The 18848-nt window shown below is 39.8% G+C and overlaps 1 protein-coding gene across 1 annotated transcript in view; it reads right to left on the reverse strand.

Annotated features, from left to right (window-relative positions):
- Nucleotides 1-10928: 10928 nt before the first annotated feature.
- USP32 (ubiquitin specific peptidase 32) overlaps nt 10929-18848 on the reverse strand; it is a 260532-nt gene continuing 252612 nt past the window's right edge. Inside the window, exons 30-34 of the mRNA XM_027870297.1 lie at nt 16603-16794; nt 15174-15465; nt 14133-14557; nt 13582-13674; nt 10929-13223 (exon numbers count right to left, since the gene is read on the reverse strand). Of these exons, the coding sequence (XP_027726098.1) occupies nt 13050-13223; nt 13582-13674; nt 14133-14557; nt 15174-15465; nt 16603-16794 (1176 nt within the window). The 3' untranslated portion in view covers nt 10929-13049. The remainder of the gene's footprint in view (nt 13224-13581; nt 13675-14132; nt 14558-15173; nt 15466-16602; nt 16795-18848) is intronic.

The raw sequence follows: 18848 nt of genomic DNA on the forward strand, positions 1-18848 counted from the left end.
GTGTCTGTGTCTGTATATATATATGTGCATATATATGTATATGTATAGGCACACTCCCAGCAATGGAATCACTGGGGCAAAATGTCAATCAACACCTTACATTTGCATAGTATTTTATGATTTACAGAGCCCTTTACATATATTATCTCACTCTATCTTCTGAACAACTTCGTTATTACTCAATAGCCCTGTTATTGACAGGTTTGAGCCCAGGCCTGAGAAAGCAGATAAATGTCAAAGAAGATTAAAAAAGACGGATAGGCCTCTGCCCTCTGCCCCTGCTTAATCAGGATAGAATCTAGGGTTTGAGGAAGGATGAAAGGGAAGGAGGAGGGATAGATTGGGGAAAAAGATATATGTGAGAGCAGCTCTGGGATCCTGGCCTAATGGACATGTGGTATCTGGTTTAGAGTCCACACTGCTGGGGATGCAAACACCTGGGGAGAGAAAGGTTTTTCAATTAAATTCAATTGTTCTCCCTCCCTCCCGGAGGAAGGGCCAGGAAGGAAAAGGCCCCGCATCTTTGGGGGAGAGGCATTGTACTAAATGGATTAAACATTGTCAGGTAGCTGAGTCTGGACAGAGGCCAAGTGAGAACACAGCAACCCCCAAGAGCCACAATGGAAACTGTCCCAGGAGCAGTCAATCCAAACTTTGACTTCCTGATCTGTTCCATCTTACCATCTGGCCCAATATCTGTTAAATCCCCAATAAGATGCTCTCTGAAACTGAGAGTGCAAAGCTTCAGACCATTTCACTGAATTTTTTCTTTTTGTGATGTTAAGAATTTCTCACCAGACTTCTAAGTCCCCAAGGGCCCAGACTGCCCCCCAGAGCAAAAGATAGAGAAGGCCTGGATTGCTGTAGGTAGTTACCCTGGCTTCTTTCCCAGGCAACTGTGCTGTTCTCTACCTTCCAAGCCTGGAGTCCTGAGCAAAGAGAAAGAGGAGGAAAATGAAGAGGAAGGAGCACTCTTGGTTATTCATCTGAATCCTAGAGGCCTACTTCTGGACTTCTGCTGCAAATTCCTGCCCCCTCTTCCCAATCTAAGTACACACAAGCCTTCTTCCTCTCCCATTATGTGAGAAGGTGTTTGTTCCCTAGTTTGAAGTTGGGACCAAGAACTTCAGGGGGCAGTGGGAAAAGGTGGTATCAGGGCCTGGGTGACTCTCTTTACCATTCAGTATCATCCCTCTCCCCCATTGACACACCCTAGTTTGGGCCTTCATTTTTTATTTATTTTTATTTATTTTTTTTGAACTCAGGTCCTCCTGAATCCAAGGCCGGTGCTCTATCCACTGCGCCACTGCTCCCTTTATTTATTTATTTATTTATTTATTCATTCATTCATTCATTCATTCATTCATTCATTCATTTATTTATTTATTGCCAGCCTCCATTTTCTCCCCACTCATTTCTGAGTGCGTTGCAGTTTGGCTTCAGATCTCACCATTCAACTGCAACTGTTGTCTCCAACGTTATTAAACCTAGGGGAAGTTGGACAGTGCAGTGGATAGACCACTAGCCCTGGAGTCAGGAGGACAAGAGTTCAAATCTGGCCTCGGACACTTACTAGCTGTGTGAGCATGGGCAAGTCACTTAACCCTGATTGCCTCAAAAATCAAAGTTACCAAATCTGATGGTCTTTTCTCAGTTCTCAACCACTCTGATGCATTTGACATTGTGGACCATATCCTTTTCCTGTATACCTTGTCCCTTCTAGGTTTATATGATAAAATGATATGATGATGAGACTTGGTTCTCTTCTTACTTGTCTGTTCCTTCTTAGTCTGCCTTATTGGCTCATCACATGTATCATGATTCCCTAACTGTGGGTGTTCTTCAAGATTCTGCCCTAGATCCTCTTTTCCTTCCCAATTCTCTCTTGGTAACCTCATCAGCTTCTCTGGGTTTAACTATCATCTCTAAGTGAATGACTTCCAGATCTACATGTCTAGTCCCAATCTCTCTCTGAGCTTTAGTTCTGCACCACCAATTTCCTTTTGGACATTTCAAACAGAATGTCTTGGAGACATCTCAAACTCAACATGTCCAGAACTGAACTCATTATCTTTCTCCCCAAGCTACCTCCCTCTTCCTAACTTCCCTTTTTTGTCACCACCATCCTTCCAGTCTTTTAGGTTTGTAACTTCTGAATTACTAGACCCTTCACTCACTCTTACCCCACATATCCAATCAATGACTAAATCTTTGCCTCCACCATGACCCTTTTTCTCTCTACTCAACACAGCTATCACCTTAGTCCATGCCTCTCATCACCTGTCATCTAGATCATTTCAACAGCCTCCCAATTGGTCCATCTACCTCAAGTCCACTCCAGTCCCTCCTCCACCCTACTGCCAAAGTAATTTTCCTCAAGCACAGATTTGACCATATGACTTACCTATTCAACCACCTTCAGTGGCTTCCTATTGGTCTAGGATAAAATAGAAATTCCTATGTTAAGTTCCACACAAATTGGCCACAGCCCATCTTTTCAGACCTTTTGAACATTGCTTCCCTTCCTGTACTCTTTGATGTAGCCAAACTGGCCTTCTCTCTGTTCACCATACATGATGCTTTGTCTTCGCACTTGTCCCACATGCCTGGAATGTATTCCTCTCTCTCTACCTCCAACTCCTAGAATCTCTCTTTTCTTTTAAGATGGGGCTCAAGCACCATCTTCTGCATGAAGTTTTTTTTTTATCTCCTCTGCTGCTAGTGTCCTCCCTCCCAAACAATCTTGTATTTAACTATCTTGTATATGCTTGTATTTGTTCTATTCATATTTGTGCTGTATATATGCATATATGTACTATTTGTCTCCCCATAAGAATTTAAGTTTCTACCAGAAGAACATCGTTCATAGTAACAGCAATATTGTACAATGATCAACTTATAATGACTTAACTATTCTTAGCTAATGATCCAAGACCATTCCAAAGGACTTATGATGAAAAATGCCATCCATCTATAGAGAAAGAACTGATGGAGCCTGAATGTAGATTGAAGCATACTACTTTTCACTTTATTTTTTTATGGGTTTTTTTTTTTTGGCTTGTGTTTTCTTCTGTAACATGACTAATATAAAAAAAAAGAATTTAAATTCCTCATGAGTAGGAATAGTTTCATTCTTTTTATTTATATTCCTCAGCATCTGGCACAGTACCTGGCATACAGCTGTAACTTAATATGTATTGATCGATTGATGGTGCCTTCCCACCTATATATACATTTCCTCCCTCATTGGAGAATAAGCTTCTTGAGGGCAGAGGCTGATTCACTTTCTTTCTTTTTTTTTTTTTTAATATCCAGCAGTGTTTGGCACATAATAAATGCTTATCATAGTATCAGAGATTTAGAGTTGAAAGAGACCTCTGAGGTCATCTCCTCCCACATCCTCATTTTGTAGATGAGGAAACTGAGGCCCAGAGAGGTTCAGTGAGTTGCCCAATGCCACAAAGGTAGTAAATGGCAGAGCAGGATTCAAAGTGAGGTCCTCTGAGTTCATATCTGCTATTTTTGCCACATTGTACCTGATTGAATTCAATTCAATTCAACAATTTATTAATCACCTACTGTGTGTAGAGGTTGGGGGAAGGGGTGCCACAAAGTTTAAAAAAGACACAAATCCTTGTCCTCATGGAGATCACTAACGACTAATATATTGAGATCATAAGATTTAGATAATCTTAGAGGTCTCTCCTTCAATCTCCTCATTTTATAGAGAAGGAAAATAAATCACTGAGCAGAAACAGAAATTACTCCTCTGAAGTTTGGGAAGGAGGAAGTCAACTTCAAGATGGTGGAGGCCAAGACACCACCCTTTACACACCCAATCAATCAATTAACAAGCATTTATTAAGAGACTACTATATGCCAGGTGCTCAGCTAGGGCATGGTGATACAAAGACAAAAATGGAAAAATCCCTGTCTTCAAACAGCTTATGTTCTATTTCAGGAGACAACACATACAATTATAAGCATGTATAAAATAAATATATGGTTAAATTTTTTTTTTCCTGGGGTGAGAAGGGGGAGGAATTAGTAGCTGGGAGAATCTAGAAAGACTTCATTTAGAAGGTAGTGGTTGAATTGAAGTTTGAAAGAAACAAGGGAATCTTTCCTAAGAGGCAGAGATGTGAAGCAAATGTATTCCAGGCATGGGAACAGATTTTGCAAAGGCATGGGGACAGAAGATGGAATGTTTTGTATGAGGAATAGTGAAAGACAATTTGGCTGATAGAGTTTGTGAAAGAAATAATATGTGATAAGCCTTGAAAGCTGAGCTAGAGTCAAGTTGTGAAGGATTTTAATATCAAACAGAGGAGTTTATATCTGAGTGGTATTTGTGTGGAAGGTGGATTGGAAAGTGGAGAGGCCTGAGGTAGGGAGATAAATTAGGAGGCTATTGTGATAATCTAGGTTAGAGATGGGGAGGGCCCTGAATTTGGGTGATTGTGGAATGGAGAGAGGGGATAAATATCAGAGTTGTTGTAGATGCAAAATGTACAGGATTTGGCAACTGACTGGATTTACAATTATGCCTTCCACATGAAGGGGGTTACGGGCATAGCGGTCATCCCCCATCTGGAAAATTCAAGTAAAATTTTTTGACCTTCCCTTTGAACCAGAGAAGAAGTCTGAATTTTTTCTTTTATTGAGTGTTTACAGTACCTTATTGTAAAATTTGGGTTGACATTATGTAATACTATCTGTACATTTTATCATTTCTGAGTTTCTAAATGTTTTCTCTGTTGTCTGCTGGCCATAGCATATCATCTGCGACTTCTCCAAAACTCCCTTAAATTCCCCATTTAATTTCTTATGCCAACCTGCTATATATCAGAACCACGATGGGGAAAGTCGAGATGTGGAAGGGATAACTGTATATGGTAAGAGCCAATAAAGAGTTGACCCTAAGTATATGTGTATGTGTATATGGGAGTGTTTACTAAACTGGGTTAGTAAAACATGATGATATTCTCAAAAGAGATAGGAAGGTTCAGAGGAAGGGAAAGGTTTTGGGGAGAGAGGAGTTTTGTTTTGGACATATTGAATCTTTATAGGTTATCAAGTTGGACCTGAAGAGAACCCTTCCTGGGGGACAGAGCTAAGGGGAGAGATATGGTTGATTCATCTCTCTAGCAAAGAAGACTGAGAAAGAGCGAGTTGTGAGCCATGTAAGAGGAGAGCCAAAAGACAAGCATGTCACAAAAATCCAGAGAGGAGACAACATCCAGGAGCCCAACAGTGTCAAATGCTGCCAGGGGTTCAAGAAGGATTGGGGTTGAGAAAGGGCCATCATATGCAGCAATAAAAAGATCACTAGCAACTGTGGAGAAAGAAGTTTCAGTTGAATGATGAGGCCAGAATTTACATTCCAAAGTATTGAGAAAAGAATGAGAACAAGTAAGAGGAGACAGTGAATGTTGGAAAGCTTTTTCCTAGGAATTTAGATGTGAAAGGGGAGAGAGATAGGATGATAGCTTGAGGGCATGTTAAGTTCAAATGAGGTGGTTTTATTTTAAAGGACTTGAGAGATGTGGATATTTTTGTAGACTGCAGGAAAATAATCAGTAGAAAGGGAGAGATTAAAGATTAGAGAAAAAGGGGGAATGATGGCGGGGACAATTTGCCAGAGGTGGGAGTGGGAATGGGACAAAAGGTACATGGCAAAGTTTCGGACTTGATAAGGAAAAGGGTCGTGTCTTCTTCAGAGAATGAAATAAATATGGAGATTAGAGACGACATCAAAGGGTTTTATGATGTGGACTAGAGAAGAGAGAACTCAAAGCACCAGGCCTTTACTTTCCCAACATGTAGGAGGCAAAGTCCTCTGTTCAAAGGGAAAGGGAAGATGTTGGTGAGGGAGGCTTCAGGAAAGAGGTTTGGAACAGTCCTGTAGGAGTGAGATAGAGAATCATTTTTTTGGAGGATGAAAGGATTTCCTTGCTAAAGTGAAAATCCAGTTAAGATTCTATATAAATGTAAGATTCTAGATAAATATAAATTATATTATGTAAGTATATTATCTATAACAGAGATAAATAAAATACATAAATATATAAACAAATATATGTGATATAAATACATAAAAATAATTATATGTAAGGTTATATATAAATATAAATTAAGTAAATATATAAAAACAAACATTTTCTATATAACATATAAATAATTATATAGAAATATAAAAGGGATTACATATAAATATAAATTTGTAGTGGTCCCAGTCAGCTTGGTTGTGATTTTCTTCAGCAATTTATTTAGCTGCAAGTGAGGAGCAGAGTTAGTAGACAGTGAAAGCAATGCAGGGTTGGGAAATAAGACAAAGGGGCATGGGCTTTCAGAGTTGAGGATAATATGTTTGGTTGACTACAGTGTCAAAGCTGCGAAGAGAGGAAAGTGAAGCCCATGCAGGGAGAGAATCCTGAGTTAGGGATTTGAGATTAAGGTAAGGGCAAATAATAGGTTTAAGAGGAATAAGGCATAAGGAAATATGGAATGGCAGCAGGTTATGGTTGAATAAAGCCATTTTAGAATTCTCGATCATAGAAATGGAATACTTGTGACAGTGAGATCAAGGGTCTGACTGATCCTGTGTGTGGCTGTGAAAGCATGAGTCATGGGAATTGAGATTTAGGAACTGGGAGGCTATGGTACTTGGGGGAATATAGAAGTCCCTTGGTATAAGGGCAGAGGTTGGGGAGGAGAGGAAAACTGTGAGCCAATTAGTGGTACAAGTACAAATACAACTCAATCAGCTGATCAATAAACATTTATTAAGTGCCTGCATCAACCACTATGTTCCAGGCACTGTGCTAAGTGTTCCCTCAAGAACGGAGGAAGAGTGACTCTAAGGCCAATAGATTAGAGTTCGGGTGCTATCTTGCCTTTGTTACTTATTACCTGCATCACCTTGGGTCCCCTCTGGGTTTTAGTTTCTTCATTTATAATATGAGGGAGTTGAATTAGATAACCACTAAGGTCTTTTCTACAGTTCCTATGTGGAAGGAGGGCATGCTCACCATCAACCAAAAGGACAACTCAGCTTAAGGGAAACAGAGCCAAGCTCCCCTTACACACCCTTGTTTCTTGGAAGTCGTGCTTCTGGACACGGATTTTTGCTGCTCCTTAGGTTGAATCACCAACATGTTACTCATCTTCTGTGGAAAGTTGTCTAGAACCTACTGCTCCTAGGTCCTTGAATATTCTCTCTGGACTAGAAAGGCCCATCATCAGCCTCCTAAACAGCTAGATTCCCTCCTTCCTTCTGTCCTGTCTGCTGAGTAGATAAATGAAAAATACAATTCTCTGTGGTAAGGTGCCTTTGGACATATCCTATTCCCCACTATGTCCTGGTCCTGAGCTTCTATGGGCTGCTTGGCTCCTATCACTCAACCCCCATAGAGAACATTGTGACATGGCCTCATACTGAGCTCAGTGCTATGGCTGACCCTGACCATTAGTCCTTAGAAACACATCATAGATAGACACCTTGTTGGGCCATCCGCTGTCACTCATCAGCCCCCCTCCATGGGCTGGACTTGTTCCCCCTCAGAATCTCATCAGTCCTTTAGGACGCTATTGGTGCTATTGAAGAATGAGTCAGGTAAGTTATCAGTTGCCAAAGGCACAGGTGTACAGGGAGGGTTTTAAACTTGTCATTGTCCATCATGCAGTTAAGGCTCACTTCTCTTTCCCAGGTCCTATTCTCAGTAAATATTATAGAATCATCTTTCCTAGTTCAGTTTCCTTATCTCTTTTGCTCCACCCAACCCTAATCACAGGAGTCCTGGTTCTCCAGTTTTTCTCTCTTCTTCCTGACTGGCTCAGTTCTTTTGACCTTTGCTCTTTTTATCTCTTATGGTTTCAATTTGAATTTCAATGTGACTGCCAGATCAAAACTTCTAGTCCCCGTTAACCTTTCCCCCGAGTTGCAGCATAGCCTCTCCAAGAGTCTATTGTTTGGATATCCTACTGCAAACCTATAATTCAGCAAATCTAAACCCTATCTCACCACCATACCCAATTAGCAACTATCGGTTTTTCCCTTGTAACATCTCTTGCATTTATGCCTTTATATCCCTAATGTCTCATTTAAAATTTTATTGTCTTATGCCTCCTTATAGGTCTCTTTACTTTACCTTCCCTCCATTTTAGGGGTAAGTTCATTCCATTCCTATTCATGGTTAATTAAAACTTGTTTTTTCTTTTTTTTTCCCTAGGCAATTGGGATTAAGTGACTTGCCCAGGGTCACACAGCTACTGTCAAGTGTTTGATCTGAGGTTGGATTTGAACTCAGGTCTTCCTGACTCCAAGGCCAGCGCTCTATTCACTGCGCCACCTAGCGGACCATTTCGGAATTCTTTATATGAAATCACAGGTCTAGTCTCTATCCCTTTGTCCCCTTTATAAATGTATGCCTTGTCTCTCATAAGACTAAGGAATATCTTATATTTCTTTGATTTTCCCATGACACAACACTTTGAACAAAGATTCAAAAACAGCTTTTGAACGTACACATGGATTTGGTTTATACTGTGACCAAAGGGCAGGGATTTCTTGCTTGCTCTATCCATACCACACTGATTTCAGAAGAGAAGCAACTCAGTTCATGAGCTCCTCTGTTACTGCTTTATAGTAGCATCTGCTCAATATGGGATACATGACAAAGAATGATAGGGGGTGTAAAGTCCATATGACAGCTTTTGCTCCTCCTAAATCTAGCCTGTTATCCAATACCCTGTGTCCTCAATTCCGTTAATCCAGGTATGTCCCAGCCTACTACCAAAGAATGTTGAATTAGATGTGACAGCCAGTTTAGTGGAGCCAAAAGCAAGCACTAGAAGACTTCCTTTATTCAGTGAACAGCACCACCTTGTGGCAAGTCTAGTGCTTGCTGAATGGCAATTGCCACCAGCAGTTCAGTAGAGTAATAAAACACATCTATTTCTACACACTTGCCCCTTTCAAGATTATTCTTTAACCAGTGGGGGACTAAGTGTTTGGGGACTTTCATTTTTATGAATTGTTGCCTCCCCCCCACCCAGAAATAGCATGTTCTTCCCCCTAACAAACAGGGGTTTTAACTGCTGTAACATTTTATATTATTCCATACAACTTTGTTCTGTGGTTAGAGTAAGAGCCGTAGACTTGCCCCTTGTCCAAGCTCCCTGGTCCGACTACTGCTTCGTGTTGGAAAGGTCTAACTATTCCATATGTGTTTGACGTGTGTTTCTTATAATTCTACTTATATACTCTTCACTCTCATTTTTCTTCCCAATTTTTCCTCTACTTCTCTTACTTCATTTTCAAAATCCTTTTTGAACTCTTCCATGGCCTGAGATCAAGCCCTATTTTTCTTAGAGGCTTTGGATGTAGGAGCTTTGACTTTGTTGTCTGCTTCTGGTTGTATGTTTGGATCTTCTTTGTCACCAAAGTAAGATTCTATAGTATGAGTTTTTTTCCTGCTGTTTGCTCATGTTCCCAGCCAATCACCAGAATTTTAAACTCTGTTAAGGTAGAGCTCTGCTTTCAATGTGGAAGGTGTACTGTTCCAAGCTTCAGGGGTTTTGTGCAGCTATTTTCAGATACTTCTAGGGACCTGTAAGTTTTCAGTTCTTCCAAGGTGGTATGATCAAGGACAGGGTGTTTACTCGTTTCCTGGCCTGTGCTCTGGTCTATGAGGGACCACAAGCACTCTTTTCTGCCTTTGAACTGTGAGGAGGATTCCCTCTCCACTGCTGCCACAAGCTCCACCATACCAGTGGTCCTCTTCACCCCAGGACTGCCACCTAGGACTGTGACCCAGATTTAAGCACAGGCAAAGCAAGAGAATCCTGCCTCAGTGCCAGCAAAGAGATCCCTGCAATCCCCCTCTGACTAGCCACTCAAACCCCCACTTGCTGTAGGCTGAGAGCTCCGGAAGCAGCCACCCCAGCCGCCACCCCAGGGCTGCACCAGGGGCTAGGGCTGGACCATGCTCCTCTCTCACCCAGGTCCAACAGACCTTTCCTACTGACCTTCTAAGTTGTCTTTAGCGTTTGTAGTTTGAGAAGTCTGAAAACTGTCACAGATGCCCATGATTCAGTCTCCTGAGGCCTGCTCCCAGTTTGCTGGGGGCCTGTCTTTGCCTGTGCAGCCCACGCGGAACTGCACTCCTCTCTCAGCCTGGCGCAATGGACTTTTCCCACCAACCATTCAGGTTATCTTGGGCTGGAAATTTGTTTTGCTCTGTCTTTTTGTGGGTTCTGCTGCTCTAGAATTTGTTTAGAGTCACTTTCTGCAGGTATTTTGAGGAGAGTTGAAGCAAGTCACTGCTTTTACTCTGCCATCTTGGTTCTGCCCCCCTCTATTTATATACTCTTAACATTCACAGAGATAAAGCAATATCAGAGTTTTTGAGGTATCTCTCAGAGTACCCTCTGCCCCCAATCTTCAACTACTTTAAGCACTTAGGGAAATGAGAATTTTTTCCTTGCCCTGCCTCAACTCATCTTCTGGACAGTAAGCTCCCTGAGGGTAGAGTACAGGTCTCATTCTTTGCATCTCCTCCACCACACCCTAAGCACAGTATATAGCAGACAGCTCCTCAGAACCTACTTGTTAATGGCATAGAGCTGGCTGAATGGGGCCTCAGCTCTGCTCAGGTCAGCTCAGATATCTTACTCTGCTCCAGCCTCTCTGCTTTTCCTCTGGCATTTCCTGAGAGGGGAATAGACTCTTTGTGCTTGTCTTTCAGCATCTTGTTCTTCTCCCAATACAGCTAATTAGGGGTGGCTTACTGGAGGACTCAGTATAGACTCTAAATGCCAGATAACATTACTCACAATGGAAGATTAACATATGGTCACAGATGAGAAAGGTCTTAGGTGACTTTCTACTTACACTTCAACAACCATAAAAAAAAGCCACACACAGGTGCAGCCACAGTATTTAATTTGTTGTAATAATAGTTACAGATAAACAGGTTCACTCCATATACAATTACTGATGCTTTTTTATACAGTTCATATTTCAATACCATCAACACTATTTTATTTACACTGCATTTATATACATTGACATCTTTCTAAAGTCAGTGCACTGTCAATAAGTTTTATACAGTAATTTACAAAGTGAATGTAATTAATATTAATAGTTAATTTAATAAATTTTCTGCTAATTCATGAATTAATTTAATTAAAAAATAATTACAACCAATATAACAAACACGGATCAAATAACATTAGCAGATTGTGCTACCTGCTTAAATAAAACATTGGTAAGGAAATTATTGAAAAATCTTTTTACTTTTTCATGGAGCTTGTCCAAGTAGGAATAGACAAAATTTTTGTGTACTGAAAGTTCTAAAACAAAGTCTGCATTTTGTTTTATTTCACCAGCCTCTAAATCCTGCTGTTTACTTATGTCACCTTATTAAAATAAAATTTCACCCTGAATTGGTAAGAGTATATTTTCATGTGAAATGACACAATTTTTTCAGTCCTTATTGGAAAAAAGATTGCAGGCAGATTAAGATGTTTCAAAATGCACAAAGGGGAAACTGTATATTAACTAGCCTCAGAAATCAGAACACAAATGTTGATCACATCCATAATTATCCCCCACCTCTAAGGAAGGGTGATGAAATTTGGTAGTGTGGTGGTTAATGACAGTCAACATATCAGGATTAAGTCAAACAAAGGAAGGCTGAAAAAAATAAAACATTTACTTCAAATATATTTAAAAACATCAACACTGGAAAAATGTTAAAATGCTGTCTCAAATAAATAATGAATATATCTTTCTTCCAGTCCTGAATAATTAGAGAAACAATGAAGACCAAGGGAGTCACAAAATGTTATGAGTACTAAATATAAAATTAAAAAAGCCCTAAAAGTTGACAAATGCCAAAATGGGTACTGCAATTCTTTACTTTATAAATGAAATAATGCAAACCAATAGAAGATTTATTCTATTCCAAGTGTTGAATAATAAAAACATATTCACCAGTTTCATGAGAACTATCTAGAAACTATCAATGTTTCGGTATTGTGTTGTTTTTAAATTTCATAGTAGGGAACAAAAATACTCTCTAGTCACTTTAGAGCCACCAAATATGAGGCTTTTGAACATTAAGCTGTACGAATTATGTTTTGTTTTGTTTTGTTTTTTAAAGTGCAAAATTAAAAAAAAAAAACATCAATCACAAAACACAACCTAGCTCTTGATGCAACTTTTCTTCCAGGAACTCTCTGTGCAATATGTGCATTTTGATACACGGTGAAAATTTACAAACATTCCTCCAGCATCAGTCAAGAAATAGATGCATGTTGGTGTATCCCAAACCAAAGTGCCTCTGCCTGGACAACCATTCCTTAGATACCTCTTCCTACACACAGCTACCCAAAAGCCATCCAGCCACTGGATGAAGGTTACACAACTGAGAGGAAATCCTTTCTGAGATTCTGCCACCAATGATTTAGCTGTGTTCTAAATACAAAAACAAAACAAAAAAGCAAGATAGACATATAAATAGTGGCAAGATGGTCTAAAAAAAGTGTCCATACCAGAGTTACATATATACCTTTTCATGACCTTGCTTTCCACGTCTTGCCAATATAATGGAATAAAACTTCAGGAAAAAGGAGGTAGCAAATCATGTCGTCTCCAGACAACACTACAAGTTTTTTTGTTTTATTCTTATTCTAAGGAGACCTTTCGTATTTTGTTAGGATAACCAGTAGACTCTACACTACAGACTAGCTCTTCCTTGGTCCTAATTTGCTGGCACGCCAAACCATTTTGTTTACCAGACAAGGGCAGCCTTGGTCACTCCCCATCAGAGAACTTGTCAGAGCTTGTAGTGAGATATTCCCAAACAAAAACAATCTTATCATTATGTTAACAGCTATTTAATTAGGCTTTTCATTTTGTGCTTCAGGGTCACAGGATAAAATAACTACATTTAGCTTGCCTGCTTCAGTGATGCTTTCGACTAATGTCAGCTGTAAGGTGTTCTTTTCTGATGTCCCCTTGCCTGACAGGAAGAACCATGAGTTTACTGTAACACACAGTACTTTTTGTAATCGGACTCAAAGTCTTCATCCATGCTGCTTGTGTCTGCCATTTTTTTGCCATCGATCTTTGGCAGAAATTGTGCATAGTCCATCCCCTGCTGCTCATAGAAAAGAATGTAGGCAGAGTCAGTGTCAATTTCATCTGGGTGGAGTTCCTGAAAGTGAAATAGACACATTCAATAAAAACCCTGAAACCAAATCTGAGACCTGGATTCTCCAGGAAAGAAAATGTGGTTTCTCTTAATCCACATAACACTTTAGCTAGATTATCTGCTTTTAAAATGAGTATTTAATTTGTAAGAGGAAAATGCAATTATTTGGAAAACATTCTGACTACAGCTAACTGTAAAATATGACATTTGAAATAACTCTTCATTCCTGGCCCTCTCCTATCTATAGTAAAGGTAGCTGTATGTATTAAAAGTTATTTTTCAATTCAAAAGAACGCATCATTTTGAGTGTTTCCTGCCCTGTTTCTTTTTTGCCTTCCTACCAAAGATCTGAGACAGTTACCTTGCAGCTGCTGTCATTGTAGCAGTACCACTTGTTGTTTGGGTTTTTGGCGTAAGTGACATAATGGCCCCCACCCATAATTCCTGAATGGCACTGAAAGAAATAAAGAGAAAAGTGAAGGCATGTTAAAAGTCACTGTAGCTGGAACTAAAATTTCTCACCTTTAGGTCATGAAAAAATGGTCTAGAATCGGTAGGTATTAAACTACTTGGTCAACAGACTACTTCAGTAGGGGGAAGCCTTTGTGGGGATCATGTATTATAACCACTTGCCACCACTAATCCTCTCACCCCCCATGCTCCCTGCAGATCTTGTGGAACTTTTGCCTGGGTAAACAGCTATCAATACGGTTAAATTTTGGGGGGGAGTTTATTTTTTACTTTATATTGTGGATTAAAATCTGTATGGCAAAGTAGATGAAGAACAAAACAAACCACAAAACCTTACAATTCTGAGTGACTTGAACCTTGGATCTCTCTTTGAGAAGCGCCAAAGTAGGATGACCCAAAGATCCCTCTGTGATCAAGGACCCAATTTCACAGCCTACTTACTGAAATTGCATATAAGTTGTAAATAGGTTTAACATAGACATCTTCTCTTTGATCATCCATGCTGTCCTCCTCACTGTGGTTTTCCACGTGACCATTGCTGCAGCCGTTACTACAGGCGTCATGCTCATAGAGGAATCCGTTTGCTAAGGTGGCCTCGTGATCCTGAAGAGTGAATAGCTCAGGTTGACTACCACCTAGCACATGCCCCCTACTCATGGCATCTGCCAGCTCAAAAGTCTGGTCAGTGCCATTCTCTCTACCGGCATCCAAGTTCTCTTTGCTACTTGAGAGCTTGTTTTTGCTGCCAATCTGAGGCAGCCGGAGCCGCCCTTTGCTCCTTCCTAAAGTCCGTGGGCTGCTGTTTGGGCTGCTACTTTTGCTTGAGGGGCAACTGGTTCCACTTTTTCTTGCTAAAGATGGAGAACCTGTAAAAGAGGATAAATTTACAAGAATTAATTTATCCACTAAAGCTAATTCAGGAGCCCGTTCAAATACCTATTTATAAAGAGGATGATGAAAATACTCAGATTTACAGCTGTTTATTTTGCATGCTACTGAAGAAACAATTTCACTTCCTCTAACCATCAGGTTTCTCCAAATTGAGTTAGGTTTTAAACCCTAAGACATAATGGTCCAAAGAAGAGAGTAACCTGAAAATCTTCTATATAAGGATGGGAAAGTAAAATATTTAAGTTTCAATTCAGTATAACAAAACACTTAATCTACACACTCCTCTCTCTTGCAATACATTAGACTAAATTGAGGGCACAGGGGCAGCTAGGTGGCACAGTGGATAGAGCACTGACCCTGGACTCAAGAAGACTTGAGTTCAAATTCAGCCTCAGACACATAACACTCATTAGCTGTGTGACCCTGGGCAAGTCACTTAACCCCATTGCCTAGCCCCCCCCCCCAAAAAAAATTTGAGGGCACATATTAAAAGAAAAGCTTACTGTTTCCAGGACTCCCACCAAAGTTCACCTAGTGTCCTGGTAAGGTGACTTATAGAGGTTGTGTTATCTCTGCTACAAATCTCCCTACCTTTTGTGTTACTGATGAAGTTTCCACTGAGTGAGGATGGGCTCTTGCTGAGCATATCCCCCTCCCCAGTGGCCCATGTGTTCTGGGGATCCACTTTCTTCACTTCACTCTGTAGAATCCGGGGCTCAGAGAGGTCATCCCCTTGGGGTGTGAGTAGTTTTCGTTGGCACAGAGCTGGATCTCTTGGCACAAGAAAAGCACTGGGGTCAAAACTTTCACGAGGAAATTTAACGATTTTCTGTGATTTTATCCATCGTCCATTCACAAACTGAAATCGTTTTAGGTGAATAATCTGGAGGAGAGATAGCAAAAAGCATCTGTATTTAAGGGTTGTGACCAAGGTACCTTTCTAAAAACAAAATTTTAAGATAACAATTTGGAAATTCTGGAAATAACAATTGCTCTGTAAGTATGGCAAAACATCAAGTATAGCTTTCATGCAAGACTTTAATTTTCCTTAAAGAGCTTTACTATTCATACTTATAACACTGTACTTTCTATGGTGTGTTCACAAGTTATTTTCCACTTACAAATACAATGTGACTTTTTGTGCTATTTCAAAAACAACCTCAAGACTAAGAACTTTTAAGGGCAGCTAGGTGGCATAGTTAATACAGCACCGGCCCCGGAGTCAGGAGCACCTGAGTTCAAATCCAGCCTCAGACCAAACACTTGACACTAGCTGTGTGACTCTGGGCAAGTCACTTAACCCCAACTGCCTTAAAAAAAAAAAAAGACTAACAACTTTTAAAATGTTACTACTAACCTTATCTAAAAATACTTTAGAAAATTCCAGCTTCCTTGAATGTTAAGAACTGCCATGGCTATATTCTTTAAAGAATTGGAAGTTTGGTCACACAATACCTATACCCCACGGCTCAGTTTTAAATGCTACTTGTAACATGAAAAACAATCACAGATACACCTTCTCATGATCCTAGATCACACACCAAGTGTTTGAAAACATAAGTCATAGGCCAGTGTCACAAAATTCCCTATAAAGGATGGTTTTTCCTGTGGAAGGAAAAAGCCCTAGTTATAGTCTTGAAGTATATTTTTGTCTTAGGGACAGGTTTCAAACTGTGAGTGCAAAAGACACTTCTGATAAGAGAAGAAAGAAACAGGAGATGTGAAGATATTCTTTTACTCCTCTGTAAAGGTCAGGGAACTTGGCTTCAAAAAATGCCAACTCTTTCTTTTGCAGAAATATTGCCTAGATTATAAGTTTCTTAACAGCAGAGGCTATGCTTTACTCAGCCTTACATTATCCACAATAACTTGCACAATACTTCTTACCTAAGAATGTTCAAACATACTTATTAAATGAATAAATGAATGAGTACTACTAAAATAAGTTTTCTTTTCAAGTTGAGTAAAAATGGTCACCTGACTTGCTTATTGTTTATGTTTGCTCAGGCCAAGAACATACCAGAATTGGGGGGAGTCTCCAAAGATCCAGCTTTTTGGTGGCCAAGCAATGGGTTTTGCACTTGGAACAGTAATACATCTCATTCTCTCCCAACTCCTCCTCGTTAGTGAAAGCACACAGACAGTTGTCCAGGTTGATGGGCTCTGCTTGTGCTCTCCGGCTCTGCTCCACACTTTCATGCTCTTCCACAATCTAGATAGAAACAGGTCATTAGGAAGGTTGGGCCAGTCTGTTTGTGTGCAGGATGTCAGTGCTCACCTGTAATCATAGGTACAAAGCTGACTGAACTTTTTGACCCAGGGATCACTAGAGCTATATCCTAAGGATCTTATTATAAGAGAAAATAAAAACCTCTACCTGTACAAAAATATTCATTTAGGTTTTATCTGTAATAACAGTGAAATCTGAAAATAGTCTAGATGTTCAATAACAGGGAAATGGATGAATTGTGGTATATTATTGTAATGGAATATTATTGCACCAAAACTGACAAATAGAAATTAATTAAAAAACAAAAATAAAAACAAAAACATGAAGTTTCATAAGAATGCAGAACAGGACAGCTAGGTGGTGCAGCAGATAGAGTACCGGCCGTGGAGTCAGGAGGGTCTGAGTTCAAATCTAGCCTTAGACACTGTTGTGACCCTAGGCAAGTCACTTTACCCCCACTGCCTCCAAAAAAAAAAAAAAAAAAAAAGTGATGTGGAGCAAACCCCACCCAAAATCAGAACATACACATTAACCACAACTATATAAAAAGAAGACCTGAATTCAAATCCTGCCTCATTCACTTATTAGCTATGTGACCACTTAACCTTTTCTCAGTCTCAATATTCTCATCTTAAAACTGGAGATAATAGTAGCACTTACCAAATCAAATGAGATAACATATATCAACAAATAAGATAACATATAAATGTTGTGCAAGCCTTCAAGTGCTACATGAACTGTTATTATTATTAATAAATATTAAACTGAGCCATGGTGGTGTACACTTATAATACCTGCTATATTGGTGGAATGCTTGAGTTTGAGAGTTCTGAGATGCAGTAAGGTTAAATTTGATGAAGGAAGGAAGGAAAGGAGAGAGGGATGGAGGGAGGGAGAGAAGGAGGAAGGAAGAACTGAGTTTCTATTTTACAGATTAAGCATAAGATGGCTCCCAATTCTGGAATGTGGAGGAGGCAAACCTACGCTGTAGGTTCTTTAGAAGCCAGAGGGAGAGCATATCATAGACGTACAAAAACCAAACTCAGAATAATCAGGAAAGGGCACAGATAAAAACACAACAGGAAGATAGTCTACCAAAGCATTAAGCCCCACATAACAAGGCATTATGCTTCACTTGCACATTTGTACCATGTATTACAGAGTTATTACAACACTATGTGAAATGTTACTTGTACTTATCTTTCATGTGGGATAGGAGATTGTGATAAAAGGAACAGAAAATTCAATGAGAAATCAGAGTTACTCTTGCTGAGTACTCCTCCAGGCACATCACTTCAAACCTAAGGAGTCTTGTTAACCAGCAAGTTGTGTTTGTTTGCTTGCTTACTTGTTTGTTTGTAAGGGAGAGAGAAAGGATAGATATGTATTGATAGAGAAGGAAAAGATAAACATTTTATTTATTCTTTCCCTACACCTGGGTTATCATTTGATGAACTGAGCATCACAAAATCAGGATGTACCCTGCTCTAAACTGAGAGATAGGCGACGCTGCAGAGCAAAAATACTAGTACTTCTACCAAGTAAAATAAAGATCCTCATGCCCAAGGGCTGAGCCCAAAGTCCTGTGGGCAATGACTTTTTTTTTTTTTGGGAGAAAGGTCACACATAAGTGGCATATTACAATTTTTTTTTTTTGGTGAGGTAATTGGGGTTAAGTGACTTGCCCTGAGCCACACAGCCAGTAAGCGTTATGTGTCTGAGGTCAAATTTGAACTCAAGTTCTCTTGACTCCAGGGCCAGTGATCTACCCACTGTGCCACCTAGCTGCCTCCATATTACCATTTTAACATATGGCTGCTCCTACCTGTTTTCTTTTAGTCCACATCCTGCATTGCTTTGTTCACAAAGGCCCATATTTTCCTTCTTTATGAAGTCTCTAATGAGAATTTTCTATAAATATGAAGCCCAAGCAGTCTTTATTTACAAATTTACAAAATTTAGACAGTTTTGGATAGAACGTGTTCTTCTGCTAAGACTCTTACTTAAAATTAAAGGGAACCTGAATCACAGGAAAT

Source organism: Vombatus ursinus, unplaced genomic scaffold (assembly GCF_900497805.2).
Source record: "Vombatus ursinus unplaced genomic scaffold, bare-nosed wombat genome assembly UNPS02014797.1, whole genome shotgun sequence".
In the NCBI taxonomy this organism is placed as follows: domain Eukaryota; kingdom Metazoa; phylum Chordata; class Mammalia; order Diprotodontia; family Vombatidae; genus Vombatus; species Vombatus ursinus.